This window comes from Apodemus sylvaticus, chromosome 4 (assembly GCF_947179515.1).
Source record: "Apodemus sylvaticus chromosome 4, mApoSyl1.1, whole genome shotgun sequence".
Lineage (NCBI taxonomy): Eukaryota > Metazoa > Chordata > Mammalia > Rodentia > Muridae > Apodemus > Apodemus sylvaticus.
In genome coordinates, this window is record NC_067475.1 from 9,183,072 (window position 1) to 9,207,865 (window position 24,794).

Below are 24,794 nucleotides of genomic sequence, written 5' to 3' on the forward strand. Positions count from 1 at the left end.
CTCCAACAATATGCTCTCTCTCATTACCATGTATTAAGTTCATTTCTATCTTGCTGACTTCATAATATAAAGCCCATAGATTACTCAAATAATAAAAGTTAGAAAACATGTTGGTAACTATCTTATCTAATCTTTAGATAAAGGAAGAAGGGGTTTGAGAAGGATTTTAAAAAGTTAAAAAGAGGAATTGGGATATTACAGAAAGATGTTGTACTGCAGTGCTCTAAATATCTTGATTATTGTAGCCTTGGTATCTCTGTCACTAATGAGTTTATGAATTTTATATTTCTGTCTTCTCTATTCTGTGATAGGCCATTCTTATAGGGCAAGCAACCCAGAAATGGGAGATGCCACTTTTAATCTTCTGGTTTTTTATTGTTTTCATTTAACACTATGGTGCAGTGTGCACATGGAAGCCAGAAGGGTAGAGTTGATTCTTTCCTTCAATCATGGGTTCTAGACAGCTCAGGTTGTTGGACATTCACGGAAAGCATTTCCTGGCAGATTCACTCCCCCCAACACCTCTTCTCCTGTTTTGAAATGTCTGTAATACTGAAATTTTGCCAGCTGATTCCCTTGACATCCTTGCTGCTGAAGAAGGATAAGAAGAAATGCTAGATGGAAGAAAGTAACAAATTTAGGACTTACCTTTGTAGGCATGTGCTTGGTATGACCCAGGCTTTGATATTTTGACATGCATTCCATTCTTTTATCATTTAGATGGGAATTTGTCATGATTTTCTTGAGCATATTTTTATTTGACATTTTCCCTTGAAACTGCTTCTCTCCATTTAACTTTCATGGTCAGGTTCTCTATTTCTTCTTACAGTCATAATGTTGTCTTCTCTTCAGTATCTGGCGATGCTTCTGGGATCCTCTTGAGTCCAGTTATAGAGGTGAAGTTGTCACACAATTCTTGGCTCAGGCTTTTTCTATGAGCCATGAGAGCCTCATTAATATAAGAAAATTCAGTTTTCTGTGTGTATGATTGGGAAATAGAATTTTTTTTCTGCAGTGTTCTGTATCATAGGTGTTGTGAAAAGGCAGAAAGTTGACACCACTTTTCCCTGACAAGGGCTCTTTCCTAAAGATGATTATGTTTCTTTGTAAGCATTATTATGGCTTTATTTGTTTGAAACAACTTTAGAGGACGGTCTGCAATGTATGTACTCTTTGGAAAATAGTGTATCAACAAGTCACAAGTTTCAACCCATTTATTCAAAAGTTCAGAGTACCCTCATTACAAGAGTAATTCGCCATCTTAATTCAGTCATAATTGTGTGCAGTGAGTAACCCCTGTGAAGCCTCCACGAGCTGAGTCTTCAGTTTGGATTTCTCATGCTCTTCTCTTTGCTCTCTACCTTTATTGTGAAGCTCCTTTGCTTCCAGGAGTATCTGGAAAATGATTGAATATGTGCATTTCCTATACGACCTTAACAGTACACTAACAGTGATAAACTTGTTTAGTACCCTAACTGTTACTTATATTTGCTGATTGTCCATTCCACTGACAATATTGTTTATAGAAAAAATAAGATGGGGCTAAGTTATGATTAAAAGTATTTACTTTTACTTTAGTGATATTCAGTTTCCTTATTTACAGATCTACTCCACTAAGTCATTTGAGGATTGTCTAAAGGAAGTCTTTATGTTTTCACTAACAAATTATGTATTTATAAATTGGGATAACACTCATACTTCTGAGAGACATTATGGTAATTCAATCCATGAATATGTGTGAAGTATTTAGAGTAGTGTCTAACTTGTGGAAAGCATTAAAGTTAACATTAAGCGTATCACCTATTTTATTTTTAAGCTATGAACTTGAAACAACTTGAGCATAATTAACTCATGGAGAAGAGAAAACATAAAAAATAACAAGATGTGTGTAATTTATTATTACACTTTAAAGGGGTTACAGGTAATGGCCACTCATAACACAGAGGAAATAACAACAATTATCCAAAATAGAGTGGAAACATTAAAGGATCTAAGAGTAGAGCTGTAACACAGAAAGCAGAAATCTTGATGCAATGGTTATTTTATGGCGTTAGAGGTACCATGCTTCTTAAAAGATGCATTTATATATGATAGAGGGCTAATATCCAAAGTATATAAAGAACTAAAATACTAGTTATGAAGAAAATCCAAAAAAACAGAGCATAGATCTATACAGATAATTCTCAAAAGAGGAAATTCAAATTGTTGTGAAACACTTAAAGATGTGTCATCAGTGATGTGTCAAATCAAAATGATTCTGAGATTTAATCTCTCAGCTCTAAGAATAGCTAAGATCAAAAGTACAAGGGAGAGCTCATGCATTGTGGGTGTGGAACAAGAGACTGAAAACCTGTACCTCCACAACAGATATCACTGGGGCCGTTTCTCAGAAAACTAGGAATAGATCTGCCTCAACATCCAACTATACCAGTTGTAATGGCTATTCCTGGCTGCCAATTTGACTATGGCTGGAATGTACTGCCATTCAGAAATGGAGGGCACATCTGTGATCCAGATCTTGGGGCTGGAAGACACAGGCTTTTTATCTAGATCTTGGGGCAATCAATGGCCATGGAGAGCTTAGGCCCAGGGAAGGTGGTGCACATCATTAATCCCAGGATGCAGAGGCAAGCAGATCTCTGAGTTGAAAGTCAGCCTGGGACAGAGTAAGTTCCACGTAAAGAAAATTTAGGTCTGGGCACAGCTTTAACCTAGGCCACAACTTCTGCTGGAGGCCTACATAAGAACAGTTGAAGAAGGAAGGGGTCATCCCTTTTTGCCTGCTTGCACTTACTTGCCAGCACATCTGTTGGAACCTACTTCTTCAGGATTCCAGCTTATACAGAAGACCAGTGGAAACACCAAGCCTTGTGAGACTGAGCAACTACTAAATTCTTGGACTTCTCATTCAGAGCTGCCAATTGTTGAGTTAGTTGCACTGTAAATTATGTCATTATCATAAATTCCCTTAATATATAGAGATGTTCCATAAGTTCTGTGACTCTAGAGAACCCTGACTAATATAGTAGTCTTGGGTATATACCCAGAGGATGCCTCATCTTCTTATAGAGATATCTGCTTCCATGCTTATTGATTTTCTATTCACAATAGACAGAAATTGAAAACAAGCAAGATGTTACTCAATGAAAGAATAAGTAAGGAAAATACACTTTTGTTTATATGATGGAGAAGCATTACTCAACCATCAAAAATACACTCATGAGTTTTTCAGGTAAATAGATGGAACCAGAAAAAAAATCTTCCTGTGTGAGGTAACCCAGATTCAGAAAGAAAAATATATATTTGGTTATATGGTCATAGTAACTGTTAAATTAATGATAGTTCATTAGTGATGATTAAGTTAATGACGATTCATAGCAGCACAGAATTATGTATAGAATAATGGAATGTAGATGGGATAGATAAATTTCATTAGGAAAGGGAAATAGGATAGATAGTTATGGATGGATGTAAGGAGGTGAATGTGAGGGGAATAGGTGGGAGAAGGAGGCAAGAAGTGGATGAAGGAAGAAACACAGGAGATGCAGCTAAAAATCAAGGGCCGTTTAGGGGATCAATGGATACTTAATACAGAGTAGAAATTTCCCCAAATATATACATATATGAAAGTTATTGGGCTTAGGTTCCAATCCTGAGGCCTCTGGCGGGAGCCTTCAGATCTCTGCTTTGGGATCTAGAACAAGCTGGGCTACAACACCACATCTCTAGGACCTGCAAGAGGCCAGAGGGGCACCCAGGAGGCCGGCTGGGAGGAGTCAGTGTGTGCTCTGGTGAGTTCAGCAGGCCCCGGGCAGAAGCCTTCAGGTGTCTGCTTTGGGATCTGAACAGCCACAGCACCCTCTCTCCAGGCAGTGCAGAAGGTCAGCTGTGCACCAGAGGTCAGCGGGGAAGAGGCAGTGTGCACTGGTGAGTCCAGCATTGACAACAAGACCAACTAACACCAGTGAGAACTAGATGGCAAAAGGCAAATGCAGGAACATCACTAACAAAAATCAAGGCAATATGGCAGCATCCCAACCCAATTCTCCTTTAACAGCATGCCCTAGATACCCCATCACATCAGAAAAACAAGATTTGGATTTAAAAATCACTGGTCATGATGCTGGTACAGGAACACATGAAGGACATACTTAAAGAAATTCAGGAGAACATGGATCAAAAGTTAGAAGCCCTTACAAGGGAAACACAAAAATCATTGAAAGAAATTCAGGAGAATACAAAAGCCAATAAGGAGGAAACGCAAAAATCACTTAAAGAAATACAAAAAAAAGGAAAAGAACTTTGGTCAACAGACTGAGGTCATGAAAGAGGAAACACAAAAATCTCTTAAAGAATTACAGGAAAACACAAACAAGCAAGTGAAGGAGCTAAGCAAAACCATCCAGGATCTAAAATCAGAAGTAGAAACAACTAAGGAAACTCAAAGGGAGACAATTTTGGAGATAGAAAACCTTGGGAAGCAATCAGGGGACACAGATGCAAATATCAACAACAGAATACAAGAGATAGAAGAAAGAATCTCAGATGCTGATGATACCATAGAAACCATGGACTCAACAGTTAAAGAAAAAGCAAAATGAAAAAAGCTTGTAACCCAAAACATCCAGGAAATCCAGGTCACAATTAGAAGACCAAACCTAAGGATTATAGGCATAGATGAGAGTGAAGATTTACAACTTAAAGGGCCAGCAAATATCTTCAATAAAATTATGGAACAAAACTTTCCTAACCTAAAGAGAGAGATGCCCATGAATATACAAGAAGCCTACAGAACTCCAAACAGACTGGACCAGAACAGAAATACCTCCCATCACATAATAATCAAAACCCCAAATATACTAAACAAAAAAAATATTAAAGGCAGTAAGAGAAAATGGCCAAGTAACATATAAAGGAAGACCTACCAGAATCACACCAGACTTCTTACCTGAGACTATGAAGGCTAAAAGATCCTGGGAAGATCTCATGCAGACTCTAAGAGAACACAAATGCCAGCCAAAACTACTATACCCAGCAAAATTCTCATCACCATTGATGGAGAAACTAAGATATTCCATGACAAAACTAAGTTTACCCAATATCTATCCACAAACCCAGCCCTACAAAGGATAATAGGAGGAAAACACCAATACAAGGAAAGAAACTTCACCCTGGAAAAAGCAAGATAGTAACCTTCTTTCATCAAATCCAAAAGAAGATAACCAATCAAATTTAAAAAATAACATCAAAAATGACAGGAAGTAATAATCACTATTCATTAATATCTCTTAACATCAATGGACTTAATGCCCCAATAAAAAGACATAGACTAACTGACTGGATATGTAAACAGGACCCTACATTTTGCTGCATACAGGAAACACACCTCAGGGTCAAAGACAAACACTATCTTGGAGTAAAAGGCTGGAAGACAATTTTACAAGCAAATGGTCTCAGGAAACAAGCTGGAGTAGCCATTCTAATATCAGATAAAATTGATTTTCAACCCAAAGTCATCAAAAGAGACTCTGAGGGACACTTCTTGCTGGTAAAAGGAAAAATACAACAAGAAGAACTCTCAATTCTGAACATATATGCTCCAAATGCAAGGGCACCCTCATTTATTAAAGAAACTTTACTAAAGCGCAAAGCACACATTGCACCTAACACAATAATTGTGGGTGACTTCAACACTGCACTTTTCTCAATGGACCAATCAGGAAAACAGAAACTGAACAGTGACACAGTGAAACTAATTGAAGCTTTGGACCAATTAGATTTAACAGATATATATAGAACATTTTATCCTAAAGCAAAAGAATATACCTTTTTCTCAGCACCTCATGGTACCTTCTCCAAAACCGACCATATAATTGGTCACAAGACAGACCTCAACAAATATAAGAAGATCGCACTAATCCCATGCCTCCTATCAGATCACTATGGAGTAAAAGTGGTCTTCAATAGCAACAAAAACAACAGAAAACCCACATATACGTGGAAACTGAACAACATTCTTTTCAATGATACCTTGGTCAAGGAAGAAATAAAGAATGAAATTAAAGACTTTTTAGAACTTAATGAAAATGAAGACACAACATACCCAAATCTATGGGACACAATGAAAGCAGTGCTAAGAGGAAAACTCATAGCCCTGAATGCCTCCAAAAAGAAAATGGAGAGAGCATACACTAACAGCTTAATGACACACCTGAAAGCACTGGAACAAAAAGAAGCTATTTCACCCAGGAGGAGTAGAAGGCAGGAAATCATCAAACTCGGGGCTGAAATCAATCAAGTAGAAACAAAGAGAACCATACAAAGAATCAACAAAACCAGGAGCTGGTTCTTTGAGAAAATCAACAAGATAGATAAAGCCTTAGCCACACTAACCAAAGGGCACAGAGAAAGTATCCAGATTAACAAACTTAGAAATGAAAAGGGAGGTATAACAACAGAAACTGAGGAAATTAAAAAAAATCATTAGATCCTACTACAAAAGCCTATACCCAACACAACTGGAGAATCTGGAGGAAATGGACAGTTTCCTAGACAGATATCCGACACCAAAACTAAATCAGGATCAAATAGATCATCTAAACAGTCCCATAACACCTGAAGAAATAAAAAGGGTCATAGAAAATCTCCCAACCAAAAAAAGCACGGGACCAGATGGCTTAAGTGCATAATTATATCAGATCTTCATAGAAGAACTAACACCAATACTCTTCAACTATTCCACAAAATAGAAACAGAAGGAACTCTACCCAACTCGTTCTATGAAGCCACAATTACGCTGGTACCAAAACCACACAAAGATCCAACAAAGAAAGAGAACTTCAGGCCAATTTCTCTTATGAATATTGATGCAAAAATGCTTAATAAAATTCTTGCCAACCGAATCCAAGAACACCTCAAAATGATCATCCACCATGATCAAGTAGGCTTCATCCCAGGGATGCAGGTACGGTTCAATATAGGGAAATCCATCAATGCTATCCACTACATAAACAAACTCAAAGAAAAACAACCACATGATCATCCCATTAGATGCAGAAAAAGCATTTGACAAAATTCAGTATCCTTTCATGCTAAAAGTCTTGGAACGAACAGGAATTCAAGGCCCATACCTAAACATCGTTAAAGCAATATACAGCAAATGGGTAGCCAAGATCAAACTAAACAGAGAGAAACTTGAAGCAATTCCACTAAAATCAGGGACTAGACAAGGCTGTCCTCTCTCTCCATATCTTTTCAATATAGTACTTGAAGTTCTAGCTAGAGCAATTAGATAACATAAGGAGGTCAAGGGGATACAAATTGGAAAGGAAGAAGTCAAATTATCACTATTTGCAGATGACATGATAGTCTACTTAAGTGACCCGAAAACCTCCACCAGAGAACTCCTACAGCTGATAAACAACTTCAGCAAAGTGGCTGGTTATAAAATCAACTCAAGCAAATCAGTTGCCTTCCTGTACTCAAAGGATAAGCATGCTGAGAAAGAAGTTAGGGAAATGACACCCTTCACAATAGCCACAAACAATATACAGTATCTTGGTGTGACTCTAACCAAACAAGTGAAAGATCTATACTACAAGAACTTCAGGTCTCTGAAGAAGGAAATTGAAGAAGACCTCAGAAAATGGAAAAATCTTCCATGCTTGTGGATTGGCAGGATTAATTTAGTTAAAATGGCCATCTTGCCAAAAGTTATCTACAGATTCAAAGCAATACCCATCAAAATCCCAACTCAGTTCTTCACAGAGTTAGAAAAAGCAATTCTCAAATTCATCTGGAATAACAAAAAAACCCAGGATAGCTAAAACTATTCTCAACAACAAAAGAAATTCTGGGGGAATCAGTATCCCTGACTTCAAGCAATACTACAGAGCAATAGTGTTAAAAACTGCATGGTATTGGCGCAGTGACACACAAGTGGACCAATGGAATAGAATTGAAGATCCAGAAATGAATCCACACATCTATGGTCACTTGATCTTCAACAAAGGAGCCGAAAACATCCAGTGGAAAAAAGATAACCTTTTCAACAAAGGGTGCTGGTTCAATTGGAGGTCAGCATGCAGAAGAATGCGAATTGATCCATTCTTATCTCCATGTACTATACTTTACTCCAAGTGGATCAAGGACCTCCATGTAAAACCAGACACACTGAAACTAATAGAAAAGAAACCGGGGAAGACCCTTGAGGACATGGGCACAGGGAAAAATTCCTGAACAGAACACTAATAGCTTATACTCTAAGATCAAGAATTGAAAAATGGGAACTCATAAAATTACAAAGTTTTTGTAAGGCAAAGGACATTGTTAAAAGGACAAATCGGCAACCATCAAATTGGGAAAGGATATTCACCAACCCTACATCTGATAGAGGGCTAATATCCAATATATACAAAGAATTCAAGAAGTTAGACACCAGGGAACCAAATAACCCTATTAAAAATGGGGTACAGATCTAAACAAAGAATTTTCACCTGAAGAAATTCGGATGGCCGAGAGGCACCTTAAGAAGTGCTCAGCATCATTAGTCATTAGGGAAATGCAAATCAAAACAACCCTGAGATTTCACCTCACACCAGTCAGAATGGCTAAGGTCAAAAACTCAGGAGACAGCAGGTGTTGGCGAGGATGTGGAGAAAGAGGAACACTCCTCCACTGCTGGTGGAGCTGTAAGATGGTACAACCACTTTGGAAATCAGTCTGGTGGCTCCTCAGAAAACTGGACATGACACTTCTGGAGGACCCTGCTATACCTCTCCTGGGCATATACCCAAAGGATTCCCCAGCATGCAATAAAGACACATGCTTCATTATGTTCATAGCAGCCTTATTTATAATAGCCAGAAACTGGAAAGAACCCAGATGTCCTTCAAAGGAGGAATGGATACAGAAATTGTGGTATATTTACACAATGGAATACTACTCAGCAATTAGAAACAATGAATTCACAAAATTTTTAGGCAAATGGTTTGATATGGAAAATATCATCCTAAGTGAGGTAACCCAATCGCAAAAGAATACACATGGAATGCAATCTCTAATAAGTGGATATTAATTAGCCCAGAAGCTCTGAATACCCAAATCGCATAACAAATGACTTCCATGAAGAAGTATGGAGAGGGTCCTGATCCTGGAAAGGATTGATCTAGCATTGGAGAAGAATATAAGGACAGAGAAAACGGAGGAAAGTGATTAGAGGATGGATGGAGAGAAGAAGGTTTATGGGACATATGGGGAGGGGGGATCTGGGAAAGGGGAAATCATTTGGAATATAAACAAAGAATATAGAAAATAAAAATATTTAAAAAAAGAAAAGTCAAGAAATAAAAAAAAGAAAATAATGTTTAAAAAAAAAGAAAGTTATCTAACTGCAATCACCAAAATAATAACAGAAAGAGACCCAACTTGCCACCTCTTGTCACTAAACGATGCTTCCATTTCTGAGATTGTGTTACAACCAGTTGATTTATTCGCCAGAGGGTTCCCATGAGAATGTCCAAACAATCTAGGCCGTTGTCAAAACTATAGGTTGTTCTCCATAAACAGACTGTAAGGCCCCATTGCTGAAGACGACACCTACACAACTCATTGAACATGGAGAAATTGAACATATAGCCTTCACCCCTACTACAGGAGGGTACTCTGCAGGCTATCAACAAGAAATGCAAACAAGACAACCACTAACCATTTGATCAGCAGTGATGCCCTCTCCACTGATACTCTAGGGCAACAGCGGCACAAATGTTGTGGTAGTAACCAGTCAGTGTCTGATGTGAGTTAAGGCCTACTTTATGAGAAGGAACCAACACACCATACTGCTTAGGTGGCAAAGAACCTGAGTCTAGATACTCCAGGGTCTATCCCTGGATCTCTGGATCTCGGAGCCTCAATCAAATTTTTCCACTCAGGGCTCAGGGATCCATGAAAACAAAAGGAAGCAGAAAGAATGTAAGTGCCAGAGGGGATGGAAGACAACAAGGAAGCAAGACCTTCTAAATCAATATGGTGAAATCGCATACGAACTTACAGGCTGGGGCAGTATGCACAGGGCCTGCATTTGTCTATACCAAACGTCGTGTGTGTGTGTGTGTGTGTGTGTGTGTGTGTGTGTATTCATACATATATACATATATATTTCCAACTTTCCAATTTAGATTTTCTGTTGGATTCCTGAGTCTGAGACTGAGTGGATCTCTGTTGATGTCCCTTCTCTTGGTCCTTCTCCTGATTTGTTTCATCCAGTTCTCACGTATTAGTTTTTGTTTTTATCATATATACTCAGTCACTGAAATTCTAAAAGTCAGGTATGTGTGTGTGTACATGTGGACATGATATATTTATATGACACACAACACAGTTACATTCAGAATCAAAATGTATACATTGAGGTTAGGGGAGATAACTGGCTGTAGTAAGATTCTTGCCCTGAAAGCACAAAGACCCGAGTTTGGGCACCAGAACCTAATCTCCACACCAGGGAGCTGGGGACACAGTGGTGGATTCTCAGGGTCTCTCTGTCCCACATGGCAAGTGTGAAGCCAGAGAAATATTCTGAAGTAATTAACACACAAGGTGGATGGCATATGAGAAATGATCCTTGGCTTCTACAAGCCTGTGCACACAAATGCACCCACAGAAGCATGTGAGCGCAAATACTTAGCATGTATACATTGCCCTCCCCCCCCAGGCAGCTGTCAGTTATAATGTAGTCCCTTAGTAGCCTGTTTGTTTTCTAGTGAGAGACAGAAAGAGTGGATCTCGAAGGGAGGGGGGGATGGAGGAACTGGGAGGAAGAGATGGAGAGGAAGCTGTAATCAGGATGTATTGTGTGAGAAAAATATCTATTTTCAATAAAGCAGGGGAAACGTATGAGTATTTGCCTGTGTGTGCTCCACCTGTGTGCTGTGCCTGGAGAATGGATCAGTGGTCAGGAGTATTTGTTGCTCTTGCGGAGGATGTGAGTTCAGTTCCCAGGAGTCACTCGACAACTCAGAGTCTCTAGCTGCAGTCCCAGGGTCTTGGACCCTATTCTGGCTTCTTTCGACACTTTGTGGAGATGTACACACACACACACACACACACACACACACACATGTAAAAAAATGTAATTTTTTTAAAAAGAAGGAAGACAAGTAGAACAACAGGGTAGGAAATTGAATAGCTGGGATAAGAGAAATGAGGAAAGAGACGTTGGCTTTCAGCAGCACACCCAAGTAGTCAACACAAGACAAAAGTTCCCAGTGGACACCAGGAGAGTTGATAGTGCCTGCTGAGAACCTGAAATACTATTAAAATCACACCTATTTGAAGCCCTAAGATTTTAAACAACTAAAACATGATTTAGAAGCTGTGGTGCTTTGGAGTGACCACTGTCGGGCTTCCCGATCTGTGCACACATGGGCCACCATCATATACCGGTGCAACTTCAAGTGTTTGAGAACTGCAGTCGGTCAGATGAAACCAGCTATGGAGAAATAGTTTTAATTTGCATTTCCTGACGGCTAAGAGTGTTGAAGAATTTTCTTTTTAAGTTTGGTAGGGTTTTTGTCTTTTCTTTCTTTAAACTACCTATTCAATGTTAGCTCTTTTATTAGTTTATTTTTGCTGATTAACTTTTATAGTTTTTTTTTATATATACTCTAAATACCCACCGCAGACTGACCTTGTCGCTGACTAAGACAGCTCCTGCCGTGTTGGCTCCTTGTCTGTGGTGACTGTCTCCCTGCTGCGCAGATGGCTTTCTGTTTCCTGGGATCCTTTTGGTCCCTGGGTTTATTTCATGTGCCACTGGAGCCCTTCAGAAAATTGTTGCTTATGCTTATATCTTAAAGCATTTTATCTATATTTTTATTTCATAGTTTTAATGTTTCGTGTCTTGCACAAAAAAAACCCCTCATTTTGAATTTATTTTGGGGCAAAATGAGCGGTAGAGACTTCGTGCTAGGTCTGGCCAGCGCATGCGCCTATCTAGAGAGCTAAATGGGGAATGGCAGAGCTGTGGTGCCAAGACGAGCAGCGTACTTCTGTTACATAATAGCTTCATTAAATGTTCAAAACTTCAGTTAAATTTGTAAAATATATTTTAAGTATCACAGTTAGTTTTTTAACTGGCAAGTGCTAAGACGCGACACACGTCCACATGCACATTTGGCATTCCGCACCTATTTAATCTCTAGCTACCCACTCCTGTTGAGGAATGTCTTTCTTATCATGCTAACAAGTCAGTTGTCCTCATTACTTTTATTTTATTCTAGTTGGAATGATGCTCGTGTCTCTGAATCATAGATCGTTTATTCTCGTTTCTTAAAAATCTCCTGTAATCCTGTCTGGTCCTTTTGCTGCTGTTATATTGCCCTGTCCCTTGTGAAAACGTTTTTTCAAGGACTGGTCTATCCGTATCTTTGTGCTCCTTAGATGCTGATGAGAACGGCTTTCGACTCTCCTGAGTTTTACCTCCTTGCTTTGTTGCATGTCTGCGCATGTGTCCAAGCAAGAGCGGCCAGTCTGGGAGAATGCTGGAGGAGAACTTGCAGAGGCTGTAGTTCTCTCCTTCAGCCACATGGGTCCTGGGAATGGGACTTGCATCACTGAGCATGAATCACTGAATGGGTGAAGCCATCTTGTTGGCCATGAGCACTGTCTTACGAAATGTGTCGGTTTTTCAGCCAGAGGCCGGAGCTCACTGTTTTCCCTGGGTTGATTCATGCTAGACGTGTTCCAAGCTATGAAAAGATGTTTATACATGCGCACAAACTGTCCACATTGCATCCTTCCTGATACTTCCTGTCCCCACCTGGGACAATTGTTTGTCTCACTCACATTCTGCTCAAACCCCAAACATTGCTCTACTTAATGCAGGTCCCTGCCAGGAGGGAGCCAGACTCTCACACCCATTCTCACACCCCCGCCAGCCCTGTACTGTACCAACCGTGTGGTTCACACGTATACAGAGAACCCATACACACCTCAGCCTTCCCCGACTGGCTTTTCCCACTTTCTTTCTTACTTCAAGTGTGAATATTCTCTTCTTTACTGTACCCTAAGAGTCATGCATTGAAGGGCAACCAAAAGTGTGTTGGAATGCGTAATTAATAACAGTATAGATAACAAAATGAAGAAATCTTTTTTAGGATGAAATGATTCCACAATCTATGAACCTTTTATTCTACACTAAAATTTGTTCACATACTTCTTTCTTTCTTAAAAAACTCACACATATCTACACACATAAATGTTCAAATAAACTGTGACTGCTATCACACTATGTCTATTTAAGTAGCTTATTTCTGTTCAAAGTATTACTTTATAGATGCATCTCTAAAGACTGTGCAACCCTACTTGTATCTGTTGGATAAGAACGTGTTAGCATTCGTCATTATTAGGCATTCATGGTCTGAGGGTTTGACACTACCGGGTATTCTTGGGGAATATGTAGCTCATATTTTTGTGGCTCTGCTTGTTCTTCCATGTACAAAAGACTATGGCATGGAGCTCAGTCAACGCTAGTATGCCCAGTTATAGGAAATGCAGAGATAAAAAACATACCTACTTTTATGTTTACAAAACTTGACCTTAAAACTGAAGGTTTTATATATGCTGTGGAGGTCCATTACCTATGATGTGTTATACAAATATGTTGTTATTACAACAGCACTTGGTAGGTAGTTGCTTACGATTCCATATAGGTTAATCTTTTTAATGTGAAAAATTATTGTGAAACTCAGTTACATCAAGACTTTGCAATGTCTCCTCTTGGCTAATAGAATCATGTCCATTGCATCAATACCATGCCTGGCCCTACAGTTAATGTGTTCTTCCATCATGCATGAAATACTTGGGGCATCTGAAAAACTTTAGATATGTTCAACTTCTAGGTCTTGTTGATTGGTTTTTATAGCTTTGCTTATCAGGCTGGAGAGATGGCTCAGTGGTTAAGAACACCAACTGCTCTCTTCCAAAGGTCCTGAGTTCAATTCCCAGCTACCACATGGTGGCTCACAACCATCCTTAATGAGATCTGATGCCCTCTTCCTGTGTGTCTGAAGACAGCTACAGTGTACTTAGATATAATAAATAAATACATCTTTAGGACAAAGCGATCCAGAGCCTGCGGAGTTGACTGGAGGGAGCAAAGGTCCTGAATTCAAAATTCCTAGCAACAACATGATGGCTACAACCATCAGTACAGCTGCAGTGTACTCATATACATTAAATAAATAAATAAATAAATCTTAAAAATAAAACAAAGAAAAAGAGATTTACATTATGGAAATTGATCAGGCTCTTTGCTGGTCAATGTTGTGCCTTTGCCCACTTTCTCCTCGCTGCTTTGGACATCTTGAGAAATCTGTTTCTATGCTCAGCTTCAATGCCACTTCCACTTGTTGTCCTTCTCTACAGGTTCCCTTCTACTCCTACTCTTCATAGCACACATCACATGCATTAATACAGGCCTCTAACTGCCCCATCACATGCTTTCTATGTCAGAAACAATATCTTGTGTATACTTTCAGTCCAGGGCAATGGAGTGCTCCTAGCCAACTACTCATGACTAATAAAGCCACAGAATCTAGAGGAGAACCCATGACTGCTACTTTCTTATACAAGAAACATTTCTAGCTGCATTCTGATATTAGTATATAGACCAGTAATATATATCTTTAATAGCAGTTTGATATGACTGATATGACTGATATCTATATATTATATATATATATAATCAGCACACATATATATCTGTAATATATATCTATAACAATTAAAGAAGATGTTATAGCTGTCAAATAGGAGAACTTGGTGAAATAATTGTTTCCACCACTTCTTGGTTGAACCCCTTGGATTGTTCTTCAAAGATAAAAGAGACCCTCAACAGGGAGGCTCTGTACTCACGCTTGCTTTGGAACCCATGTGCAATACTTTTTATCGATCTCAGTAATGGCAGTTATGAGCATATTGGTGATACAGGCGATAAATGGAAAGATGTGTTCAGTACCAAGGTGCTTAGGTAAGATGAATTCATTACTGCTAAATCTTGTTTGCTTACAATCCATGTAAGCTGCGTCCTATGTCACTTGCTTAAAACCAACTCTTGTAAAATTAGTGATACTGCGTCATCACCAAAACATGTGTCTGGTATTAAAAAAGAAATCAAATTCTGTATGGATCACATCATGTGATTGCTATGATACTGGAAAGCAATAAATCCTTCTATTTTGAAATCATTTGGCTTCTTTATTGCTGTTCCCAGATATTTCTTACTGACACAGTGCCGATTGTGCAAAGATACATAGGAAATATAAGATACCTATTTAGAGATGAAAAATTCAACAAAAAGATCTTCATAGTCAACATATAATCTATACTCTTCAATAACTGAAAATGTAATGTTTTAAGTTTAATTTGAGAGAACATATTAGCACACGTACTGAAAAAGATGTTGAAAAGAAGAAAATGAGTCTGTAGCAGTTTTGGAAGACATGACAGACTCAGACAATGACCCCCAAATCAGTTGAATACAGAACTTTTATTGAAAAGAAAGGACTTTTAACTTTAACTCATTTTTAGAAGGCAAATAATTTCCATTACCAACTTTGTTCAGAGTGAGAAGAAATTTCACGTCATGGGAACCTCAGCATTTTATTTTTCTCCCAAGAGAAAGTATTTTTAATTTGTTTTTTAGGCAGTGGGTACAGATTATACTGTGAATCAAAACATGTATTTTTCCAAGAAGTAATGAAAGTCATGATTATCAGTCAGTTGGTTGTCGAAGGCCCAAACCAAAAATGTATTGATGTTAATAACGATAATCATGACAGTAAAAGTATCTAAATCACAGAAAAGCAATGGTGTTCGTAAGTCCTACAGAACAATTTGCAATGATTAGTGGGAAAGCATGCTGATATATTGGAAGCAATATTTTGAAGGTCATTCAGCTATCAGCTTGCCTTAATGCGATTCAATTAAACACACACTAAAAAAAACTATGATTATTTATGGAAAGTATTTTGTAGTACTTGTAGCATAGTATATTACAAATTCTGGCTGGATGTAAGAACAGAAACGGCTGATCTAATGCACCATTAAGCAAACTACATCTTTGCTGTACATTTTTAAAGCATTGAACTAATTATGATGAGGTTTGGATTTTAGTATATACAGCATATTTAATCTTTTTAAGAGCCTATCAAGTTGAATCACGAGACGCAACTTGTTTATGCTATAAGCAACAACATGCAATATTAACAAAGCACAATATCCTAGCTTAATTAGAAAAAGTCCATGTGATCTTAAATACATTTAGGCATGTAACACCACATAGCTCTAATGTGAACTTAGTATTTAATTATATTTGAAACCAATTTATGTGACTTGCCACATTTTCCTGTCTTCTCCATCTCTCGGTACAGAATGTTTCACTAATGACCTACTTAAAAGTAGCCTCTGTGGAGCATGATGCAGAACAAGACAGAGGAAGTGAGACTTGTTGCCAGGGAGAAAGATTGGCTGACATGATCACAGGCTGGAACTCACCCCAATTTGATTGTTGGGTGGAGTTCATCCTGTCCTGTCAATTCTTTGAACTGTACCTTACAAAGACTCCTCCCATCTGGCCTCCGCCATGATATTCTATGGGCAGAATTAGCTCATAGAGAAGAAGCGATTTTGAAATTCCCTTCTCTCCTTCCTCCTTCCCTTCCCTCTACAATGCTACCCCTCTTTCTCCCCGTGTCTGTCTCATTTCTATCCCTTACATCCCCCCCCCTCTCTCTGTCTGTCTTTCCTACTGAGAGGCTCTGATTGCCCAGACTGCCAGAACATCTGCAGTCTTTCTTTCTGTCTCTCCTTCTACAAAGCACTCTGATTACAAGTGCGCATCACCACAACACAACTCTATTTCCTACCCGCAACATTAAACTTGAAATTAGGCAGTTGACGACCAGAGACAACACCTAAGAAGCCAATTGAGACTGGCCTTGGTGAGCTTTCAGGCTATTAGCGCTCTTCTTTGTGGACTTTGGCTTAGCGCCAGAGTAATCTTTAACTTTCAAAACAAAAAGTAAGATGGGGTAATGGTTATCAATGCTCAAGATACATTTTGACATGTGACGTTCATTCTTAGTGACTAGTTAACTGACTTTCTTTTGATTTGCCTGAACCTACGAGTGTAGGTGAAGCAAGTTCATTTCTGGAGAGCAGAAAGGCGTCGCCTCAGAACTGAGTCTCACAAGCAGATCAAAGGAGATCAAGACAACTTACCTTCACAAATGGTGATGCCGTTCCCAGAGTACCCCGGGCTGCAGAAGCAGGCTTCCACACCATTCTGCACTTCACACTTGGCATTTGGGAGACACGTGGTCTTGCTGCAATTTTGTGTGTAGGAGCAACTCAGCAAAGTGGAGAAACCCACTGAAGAAAACCAAGACAGACCTTGTCAAAAACTGCAGACATTTGTCCCGCCCTTGTGTTTCCTAGAGACTCACCTAGCTAAATCACAACAGGGAAATGGTGAAGCCCACAGTACAAGGGATACATTGTGTACATTTTAGTAAAACTAAAACATGCTGGAGAATCCAGATTTATAATAAAAACCATGAGCTCATCATGTCCTAGCAACCGTGTCCCTCTTCACTGAGGTGAAGTGGCCGTGACCGAAAGTGTTGCCCCTCTGCAAAGTGACTCCCTTCTCAGGCTCTGGGAGTCACTTTTCATTCCAGAATCAAGGTAAATTAAATATTTGGGTCTCTTCAAGGTGAAATCATTTATTTTTAAGGTGTCACTTGTCACATGCAGGAGAAGAAATACACCACGTCCCTTCCATTTTCCGGCTGCTCTGGCAATTGCAATTCTGCTCTTTTTTTTTTTTACGACAAAAATGTCTTTTACAGTATCTTGCATTGGAGAAATTACACAATTCAAGACACTGTGGTAAGATTGATCTCAGCCACAGAACACCTGGCCAACATGACAAACAGAACTGTGTTTGGGGGCTGTTAGGAAACAATAAGCAAAATCGTGGAGTGTTTCTTTTTCTTGTCTTGTTTCGGGCCCACTTAAGAGTGCGCTTGGTGGGGAACAGGGACGGGTCACAAAGCCATTGTTCAGAAAACAGTTACCTTAGATAAACTGTCCTTATCTGCTACCAAGAGATTCTTACAGAGTCAATTCTAAATTCCAGCCCTACATAAAACTCTATGTACTTTCTAAACCTGAATTAATTTTACTTCAGAGAAGTGATTTATTATTTGTCCCTGTACAACACCAAAACCAGGTTTTTAAATGAACCCAAAGTCCAGGCGGGCAGTAGCTTAAAAATGTCAGGAAGCTTCTCTCAAGTATTTGTGGCTTAGATTCTCAGGTTTCTTGGGGCTGATCACAAAAAAGGTCAAAGCTGAGACTTCGGGGACTTTCGGGGTTTCTCCAGGAAGAAAAAAGGTAATAGTCCTGGGTCGCGGGTTGCAAGGTCCGGAGTGGAAAGGCCAAGCAGAAAAACATCCTGTGAAAGCCTGGGTCTGTTTTCCTTGGAGCCCTTGCCAGACACACTTGACACTTGAGCCCCAGCTAGTGAGAAGTCGCTTTCCCTGGTTCCCTGCAGGTGGGCGCTGTGCAGCCGCCCAGCCCAGCCCAGCCCAACTCACCTAGAAGCGGGAGGAGTCTCATTGGAAGCCGCGGAGCTGGCGGCAGAGCGCTCAGGGCTGGAGTGTGGGTCTGTCCTGGAGCTGGGCAGGCAGGCAGGGTCCCGCTCAGTCCCCTGTGACGCACAGCTTCCTCCTGTCACTTTCCGGCTTCTTTTGTGTGAATGTGTGCACGGCCCAGACTCTGCAGGCCACGTCCGGCAGGCAGCCAGGCCCCTTCACCCAAACAGCTTGGACTCCAGGCTCAGCCTGTGGTCACAAACTCCAGATGGGACTTGGTGACTCTGTGTCTTCATATTGGTCCAGGAGCAGCCACCAGAGTGTCCCCAAAGCTTGTGCTCTCAGATCTCACATCGGGACTCCTTCCAGCAGAGAGCACATCGCAGAGGGCCCCTAACTGCCTATCACTGCTCCCCGGTTTCTGTCCTGAAAGGAAAAAAGGCCAAGATTGGCAACAGGGGTCCAGAGTCTATGTGGCATTTTGTCCCTGCTGCTTAGTTTTAACCCAATGGGAGATTCATGGACCCAGGAGAAAACTGTGAATAGAAAAAAGAGAGCTCCCGAGGACTAAGCCATCAACCAAGGGGACACATGGCTTCAGCTGCACTTGTAGCAGAGGATGGCCTTGGCAGGCATCAAGAGGAGGGGAGGTCTTTGGTCTTCTGAAGGCTCTGCAGATGCCCCAGTAGGGGAATAGAGGGCAGGGAGGTGGGAGGCGGTGGGCGGAAGAATGCCCTCATAGAAGCAGGGGGAGAGAGTATGGGATGGGGGTTTCCGGGAGGGGAAAACTGGGAAAGGGGATATAAAGAAAATATCCAATAAACAATGGAAAAAACAAAGAACAAAAAACAAACAAATAAAAAACAAACAAAGAAAAAAGAGAGAGAGAAAAGAAACAAAAGAGTGAAGGTTGGCTTCCCGGCTGAAAACTGAGGAAGCGCAAGTATTTGTTTTTCCCTTTTCCAACTTAATGTCAAGTCCGGTTCACCACTGCACCCCTTACCCATTCAGCGCCTGGACGACTTGTGTATCATATCCAAGTTCTCTTTCCTTGTTGATGCAAGGATCTATTGTGTAAATAACTATCTTTCAGGCTGGAGAATAGAACTGGCAGAAAGCTCATAGGAGCCAGAGAGGGCCGACGCCAATTCACATCGACGGTGACATCACACACAAGACCTGGCCAGGTTCAGACCAGACATTGGACACCAAGACTACTTTAACCAGGAAATTACTTGCAATTTATTCCTCTGGGGGAAGGGAAATTAGTTTTCTCCAAAGAATTGTCACTAACTGTATCAGCCATACTGCAGGGCAGACCCTGTGACCGCGAGTTGCCAACACAAAACCCACTAACTATTATTTGAAGGCTTTTTCTTTTTCTTCGTTTTTGGTAGGTTTTTTGTCTTATTGTTTTTTTTTTTTTTTGTTCCTTTGTTTTGGCTTTCATTTATTTAGGATGGGAAGAGAGGATAAAATTGAGTGGGCAGGGAGATGGGGAGGATCTGTGAGGAGTTTGGAGAAGAAAAATGTGCTCAAAAATTCAAATAAATGAATGAATGAATAAATAAATAAGCAATTACTCAAACAGAAAAAAATCTAGCTTAAAAAAATAAAAGTAACTTGTAGACAAATTAATTTATAAAAGTGGAAGGCAGACACACATTGGCCTGAAATTAGGACAGTCTGGGTGATTAACTGTAGACACGCGTAAGGGGGCATCCGGGGCTACCCCGACGTCACATGACATGACGGCAGGGACGCATGTGGAGGTCGACATTTATCAAAGCAGATGCTCAAGCTTGCTGTTTTCCATTGTGTGCAAGCTAAGGAAACTGCTTGGAGGTGATGTGAAGAAATAACGGAAGTTCATTCCATCAGCACACACCATTTCACATTATAAAGTAGGGCACAATTCTGACACATCCAGTGTTTGCCTGATGACTGCTGAGAATCTACATTTCACGCAGAGCAATCTCCCATAAGAAGCACCAGTGTCCCCCAGCTCCACGGAACATACCGCGATGAGGGCGCTATGGAAACCAGTCACCGAGGTGCAAGGAAAGCTTACGGGTGGATGGCCTGTTCCTCATCCTCCACCGTGCTCCTGAGACCCTCTCTGGCTTAATTTATGGTGAGAAAAATAAATGAATGTGTAAATCAATAATGTTTCTGAGAGTGATCCCACTACATGTGAAGCAAATGAAAACCAGAGTATCATGTGACTTCCTCACAATCCCACAGCTAGCCCAGAAGCTGGTCTGGAAAATAGCTCAGGATATCTTGCACCAAGCCCAGGTTGTGGGTGGGTAGTCCTGACATAGTCTTTCTTTCACGATACTTCCCTTTATAGATTGTGTCAAGAAGGTGGGACTGACAGAGAATGCTAGACAGGGAGTTTGAAAATGTGGTTATTTACGTGCTTAAATTTCATGAAAAAAGTGTTTACTGATTTTTTAAAAAAATGATTTCTGTTTTCCCTCTCAGTCTCATTTTTAAAGCACTGGATAGTAATGTAGAGAATTTCAGGACCATGTAAATGTTGAAGCCCAAGGAGCTTTCACAGGATATGAGCCATCTGAACATAGGTGGAGAAACAGCCAGTAACTGCTTGGGCCAGCCCTGCAGGATGGTCAGAGACATTGGCATGCAGATTCCTGAAAGAGCTAGAATAAGCCAGAACATTCTGTCTGATTTGGTTTGGCCAGACTGAGACACCAAGGCTTGGTTAGAATGCTTTGGAGATGGAGATTTTCAAGTTGTTTTAGGTGGGAAAAGTTTGATTTTTTTTTTTTACAAACACAGGAAAGCTAGGATGAGGACTCACTTACTGAGCACAAGGTCCCCAATGAGGGAGCTAGAGAAAGGACCCAAGGAGCTGAAGGGTTTGCAGGCCATAGGAGGAACAACAATATGAGTCACCCAGTACTCCCAGAGCTCCCAGGGACAAAACCATCAACCAAAGAGTACACATGGAGGGACCCATGGCTCCAGACACATCCTCAGCAGAGGGTGGCCTTGTTGGACATCAAAGGGAGGAGAGGCCCTTGGTCCTGAGAAAGCTCGATGTCCCAGTATAGAGGAATGCCAGGACAGGGAAGTGGGAGTGGGTGAGTTGGAGAGCAGGGGAATGGGGGATGGGATAGGGAGTTTTGGAGGTGAAACCAGAAAGGGGATAACATTTGAAATGTAAATAAAGAAAATATCTAATAAAAAAAGAAGGAACAAAAAGAAATGAGCCTGGCTTCATATTTGAATCAGTCCATGTGGTGTGAGTTTCTTAGGTCAAGAGAAACTGAGTTTCAGTATACATATACAGAATCTAACTTCAAAGGGCTTAAATATAGAAACTCATTATTTTTCAGACAAAAGTTATACACCGAGATACAATACCTATTTTAAGAAGTCATTAACCTAAAATAATTTACTCCACCTCTCTGCCATACATGTTTAAACTTTAGCTTGTCTCAAAGATAACAGAAGATAATAAAATCTTTGAAACTGTTATTCTTGCAAAAAATAACAAAGGCAAATTAAAACTTGAATATTGTATAAAACATGTTTTCTCTCTGTGTGTTCTTATTAAATCTGGAAGCTAATTCGTACTTCAAAAAATGATTTTATACAAAGAACAGAGTGTTTAATGATGCTTGTAGTTTTACGATTGCCCATTGTAAGATCAAAATCATTTTAAAATGCATTGTTTGAGGAAGCCTGTATTGTGGAAAGGGATAGACATGAATTCACTGTATAACTCTGAATCCATTGTCTATACAGTAGTTCAGAAAGACACTGAACATTTTGAGAATTTTCAATAAAAATATTGTGTCATTGAAGGAAAACATATTTTAAATGTAGCAATTACAAAGGAATTACATTTCTCTCTCTCTCTCTCTGTGTGTGTGTGTGTGTGTGTGTGTGTGTGTGTGTGTGTGTGAATGGATTCAAGAAGAAGGTGCCTGATGCAAAAGGAAGGTATCTGATCGCTCAGCAGCTAGAGTTGGAGCAGTTGTGAGCAGCCTATTGGGTTCTGGGAACTGAACCTCAGTCCTCTGCAAGAGCAGTATGTGCTCTTAAGTTCTGAGCAATCTCTCCAGCCTTGAGTTCAAGACAGCAATCACCTAAGACTTCCCTTTGCTTAAGGTATAGCATGTGGAAAGAAGGCAGGTATAAACTTCCTGCCTGATTGTGCTTTTGTGCATTGGCGCATTCTATGACAAAATGAAATGTTAGTTCTGTTTGTAAGAGGCAAACCTAACAGGAGACCTTTGAGATGTTCTCGGGAAGGGCAGACTTTACATTGCAAGGTTTTTGCAGTGAAAGTCTAGGCTTAGCAATTGACTTCATACAGAGTGGACTCTGGAAAAATTGCTGATACTTAGTTGGTCCCATTACATGGAAGCAACAGCATGCACCTGATAGAGGACTGTGTGTAACACAATGTGGTACACACTGTATGCCAACATCCCAGGTTGTAACAGTCAGGACTCCTAAATACAGGACATCAGTACACAGTGAGTCTGAAGACATTCTCCAGAGCCATGTTTACTGTTCCCACAAAGGACAGGGTAGGGCTATTATACCCCTTCCTCATGCCTTGGCTAGACTTTTTCCTTAATGTAAATCTTGTGATAGGATTAATCTCCAGCACCGTGATTATTGCTCTAAAATAGTTATTCTCCACCAATCGAGTTTGCTAATGTTAGTGAATTTTTGTCTCCAAAGTATATACTGAAGAAATTCCTTTTCATGTCACATCATGTATTCCTTTAGTACGCTCACTAGAATACAAATTTCTATAGAGAGTTTTCCAACATTGTTCAATTGTGATTTTGAGGTTATTCTGGGATAAGTGTCAGTATTTCAAATAGAGAGCAAGGCAATGTACAAATGCGGCGTTCACAATCTACACTTTGCACACATACTACAGAAAGACAAAGAAAGCAGGAAAGAGAGTTATGTGTAACTAAAGAATCATTTGATACAGCATAATTAGTACTAAAACCTTCAACAATTTTAGTAGTATCTAAGCACACACAGCATATGACAACTTTCAAGATGGATAAGGACTAAGGTGACAAGGTTGACTTGTCTGTCTAAGGCTATTCTTAACCCAGTTACTTAGAACACAAAGGTCAGGGGCACAGTTCTGTAGTTAATTCTTTCAAACACAAAATCACAATGGTTATATAATTAAACAATGGCTGACTGATAGATGCTGTGGCACTTGGGAAGCTGAAGGCTGAAGCAGAGACTTCTGGGAGTTCTAGGCTTGCCCCTCCTGTACAGTGAGTTCCAGGCTAGACCAGTGAGATACTGTTGTAGCAGAGCAGCAAGGACAGCAGAAGCAGCTGCTCTCACTGACTGCCCCAACAACTAGATGCATTTGTATGATAATGTGTAGTAATTTGTTCAAAACACTGTTTTGTCTTGGGAGATGAGCTAGAAATTCTCACCTCAGGTGTCTTCAGTGTTCCAGATGCGTTTTATGTCACTGGGACTGCAAAGGCTATTTTTTTTTTTTGGCAATTAATTAAAGTATCAACAAAACAAAACAAAAACCAAACAAACACCACAGCTAAACTTAGTTGTGTGAATAGGAATTCATGGTTCCCAAGTTGGATGTAGAGCTATGCTTTCCTCTGTGTCTCCTGTTTAAGAATGGAGAGTCAGAAGACACTGCAATGTTCAGAACTAGACATCGCACACAAATTTCAAAACATGTGTCTTTATAGACTGTTGATATATTGAATCTTTGTAAATTGTACTGACTGGTTTTGTGTCAACTTGACACAATCTGGAGTTATCACAGAGAAAGGAGCTTTAGGTGAGGAAATGCCTCCGTGAGATCCAACCATAAGGCATTTTCTCAATTAGTGATCAAGGGGGGAGGGCCCATTTTGGGTGGTGCCACCCCTGGGTTGGTGCTCTTGGGTTCTATAAGAAAGCAGGCTGAGCAAGCCAGGGGAAGCAAGCCAGTAAGAAACATCCCTCCATGGCCTCTGTATCAGCTCCTGCTTCCTGACCTGCTTGAGTTCCAGTCCTGACTTCCTTTGGTGATGAACAGCAGTGTGGAAGTGTAAGCTGAATAAACCCTTTCCTCCCCAACTTGCTTCTTGGTCATGATGTTTGTGCAGGAAT

At 40.2% G+C, this 24,794-nt stretch overlaps 1 protein-coding gene across 2 annotated transcripts in view; it reads right to left on the reverse strand.

The window, feature by feature from the left end:
* The window catches only part of Adgrl4 (adhesion G protein-coupled receptor L4), a 109,612-nt gene extending 90,711 nt beyond the window's left edge, over positions 1–18,901 (reverse strand). The window contains exons 1-2 of one of the 2 annotated variants that reach the window (XM_052178959.1): positions 18,657–18,901; positions 17,278–17,427 (exon numbers count right to left, since the gene is read on the reverse strand). In XM_052178959.1, coding sequence (XP_052034919.1) covers positions 17,278–17,427; positions 18,657–18,678 — 172 coding nt within the window. In that variant the 5' untranslated portion in view covers positions 18,679–18,901. The remainder of the gene's footprint in view (positions 1–17,277; positions 17,428–18,656) is intronic. The other variant, XM_052178960.1, reaches the window with a different exon arrangement.
* Between the last annotated feature and the right edge of the window lie 5,893 nt (positions 18,902–24,794).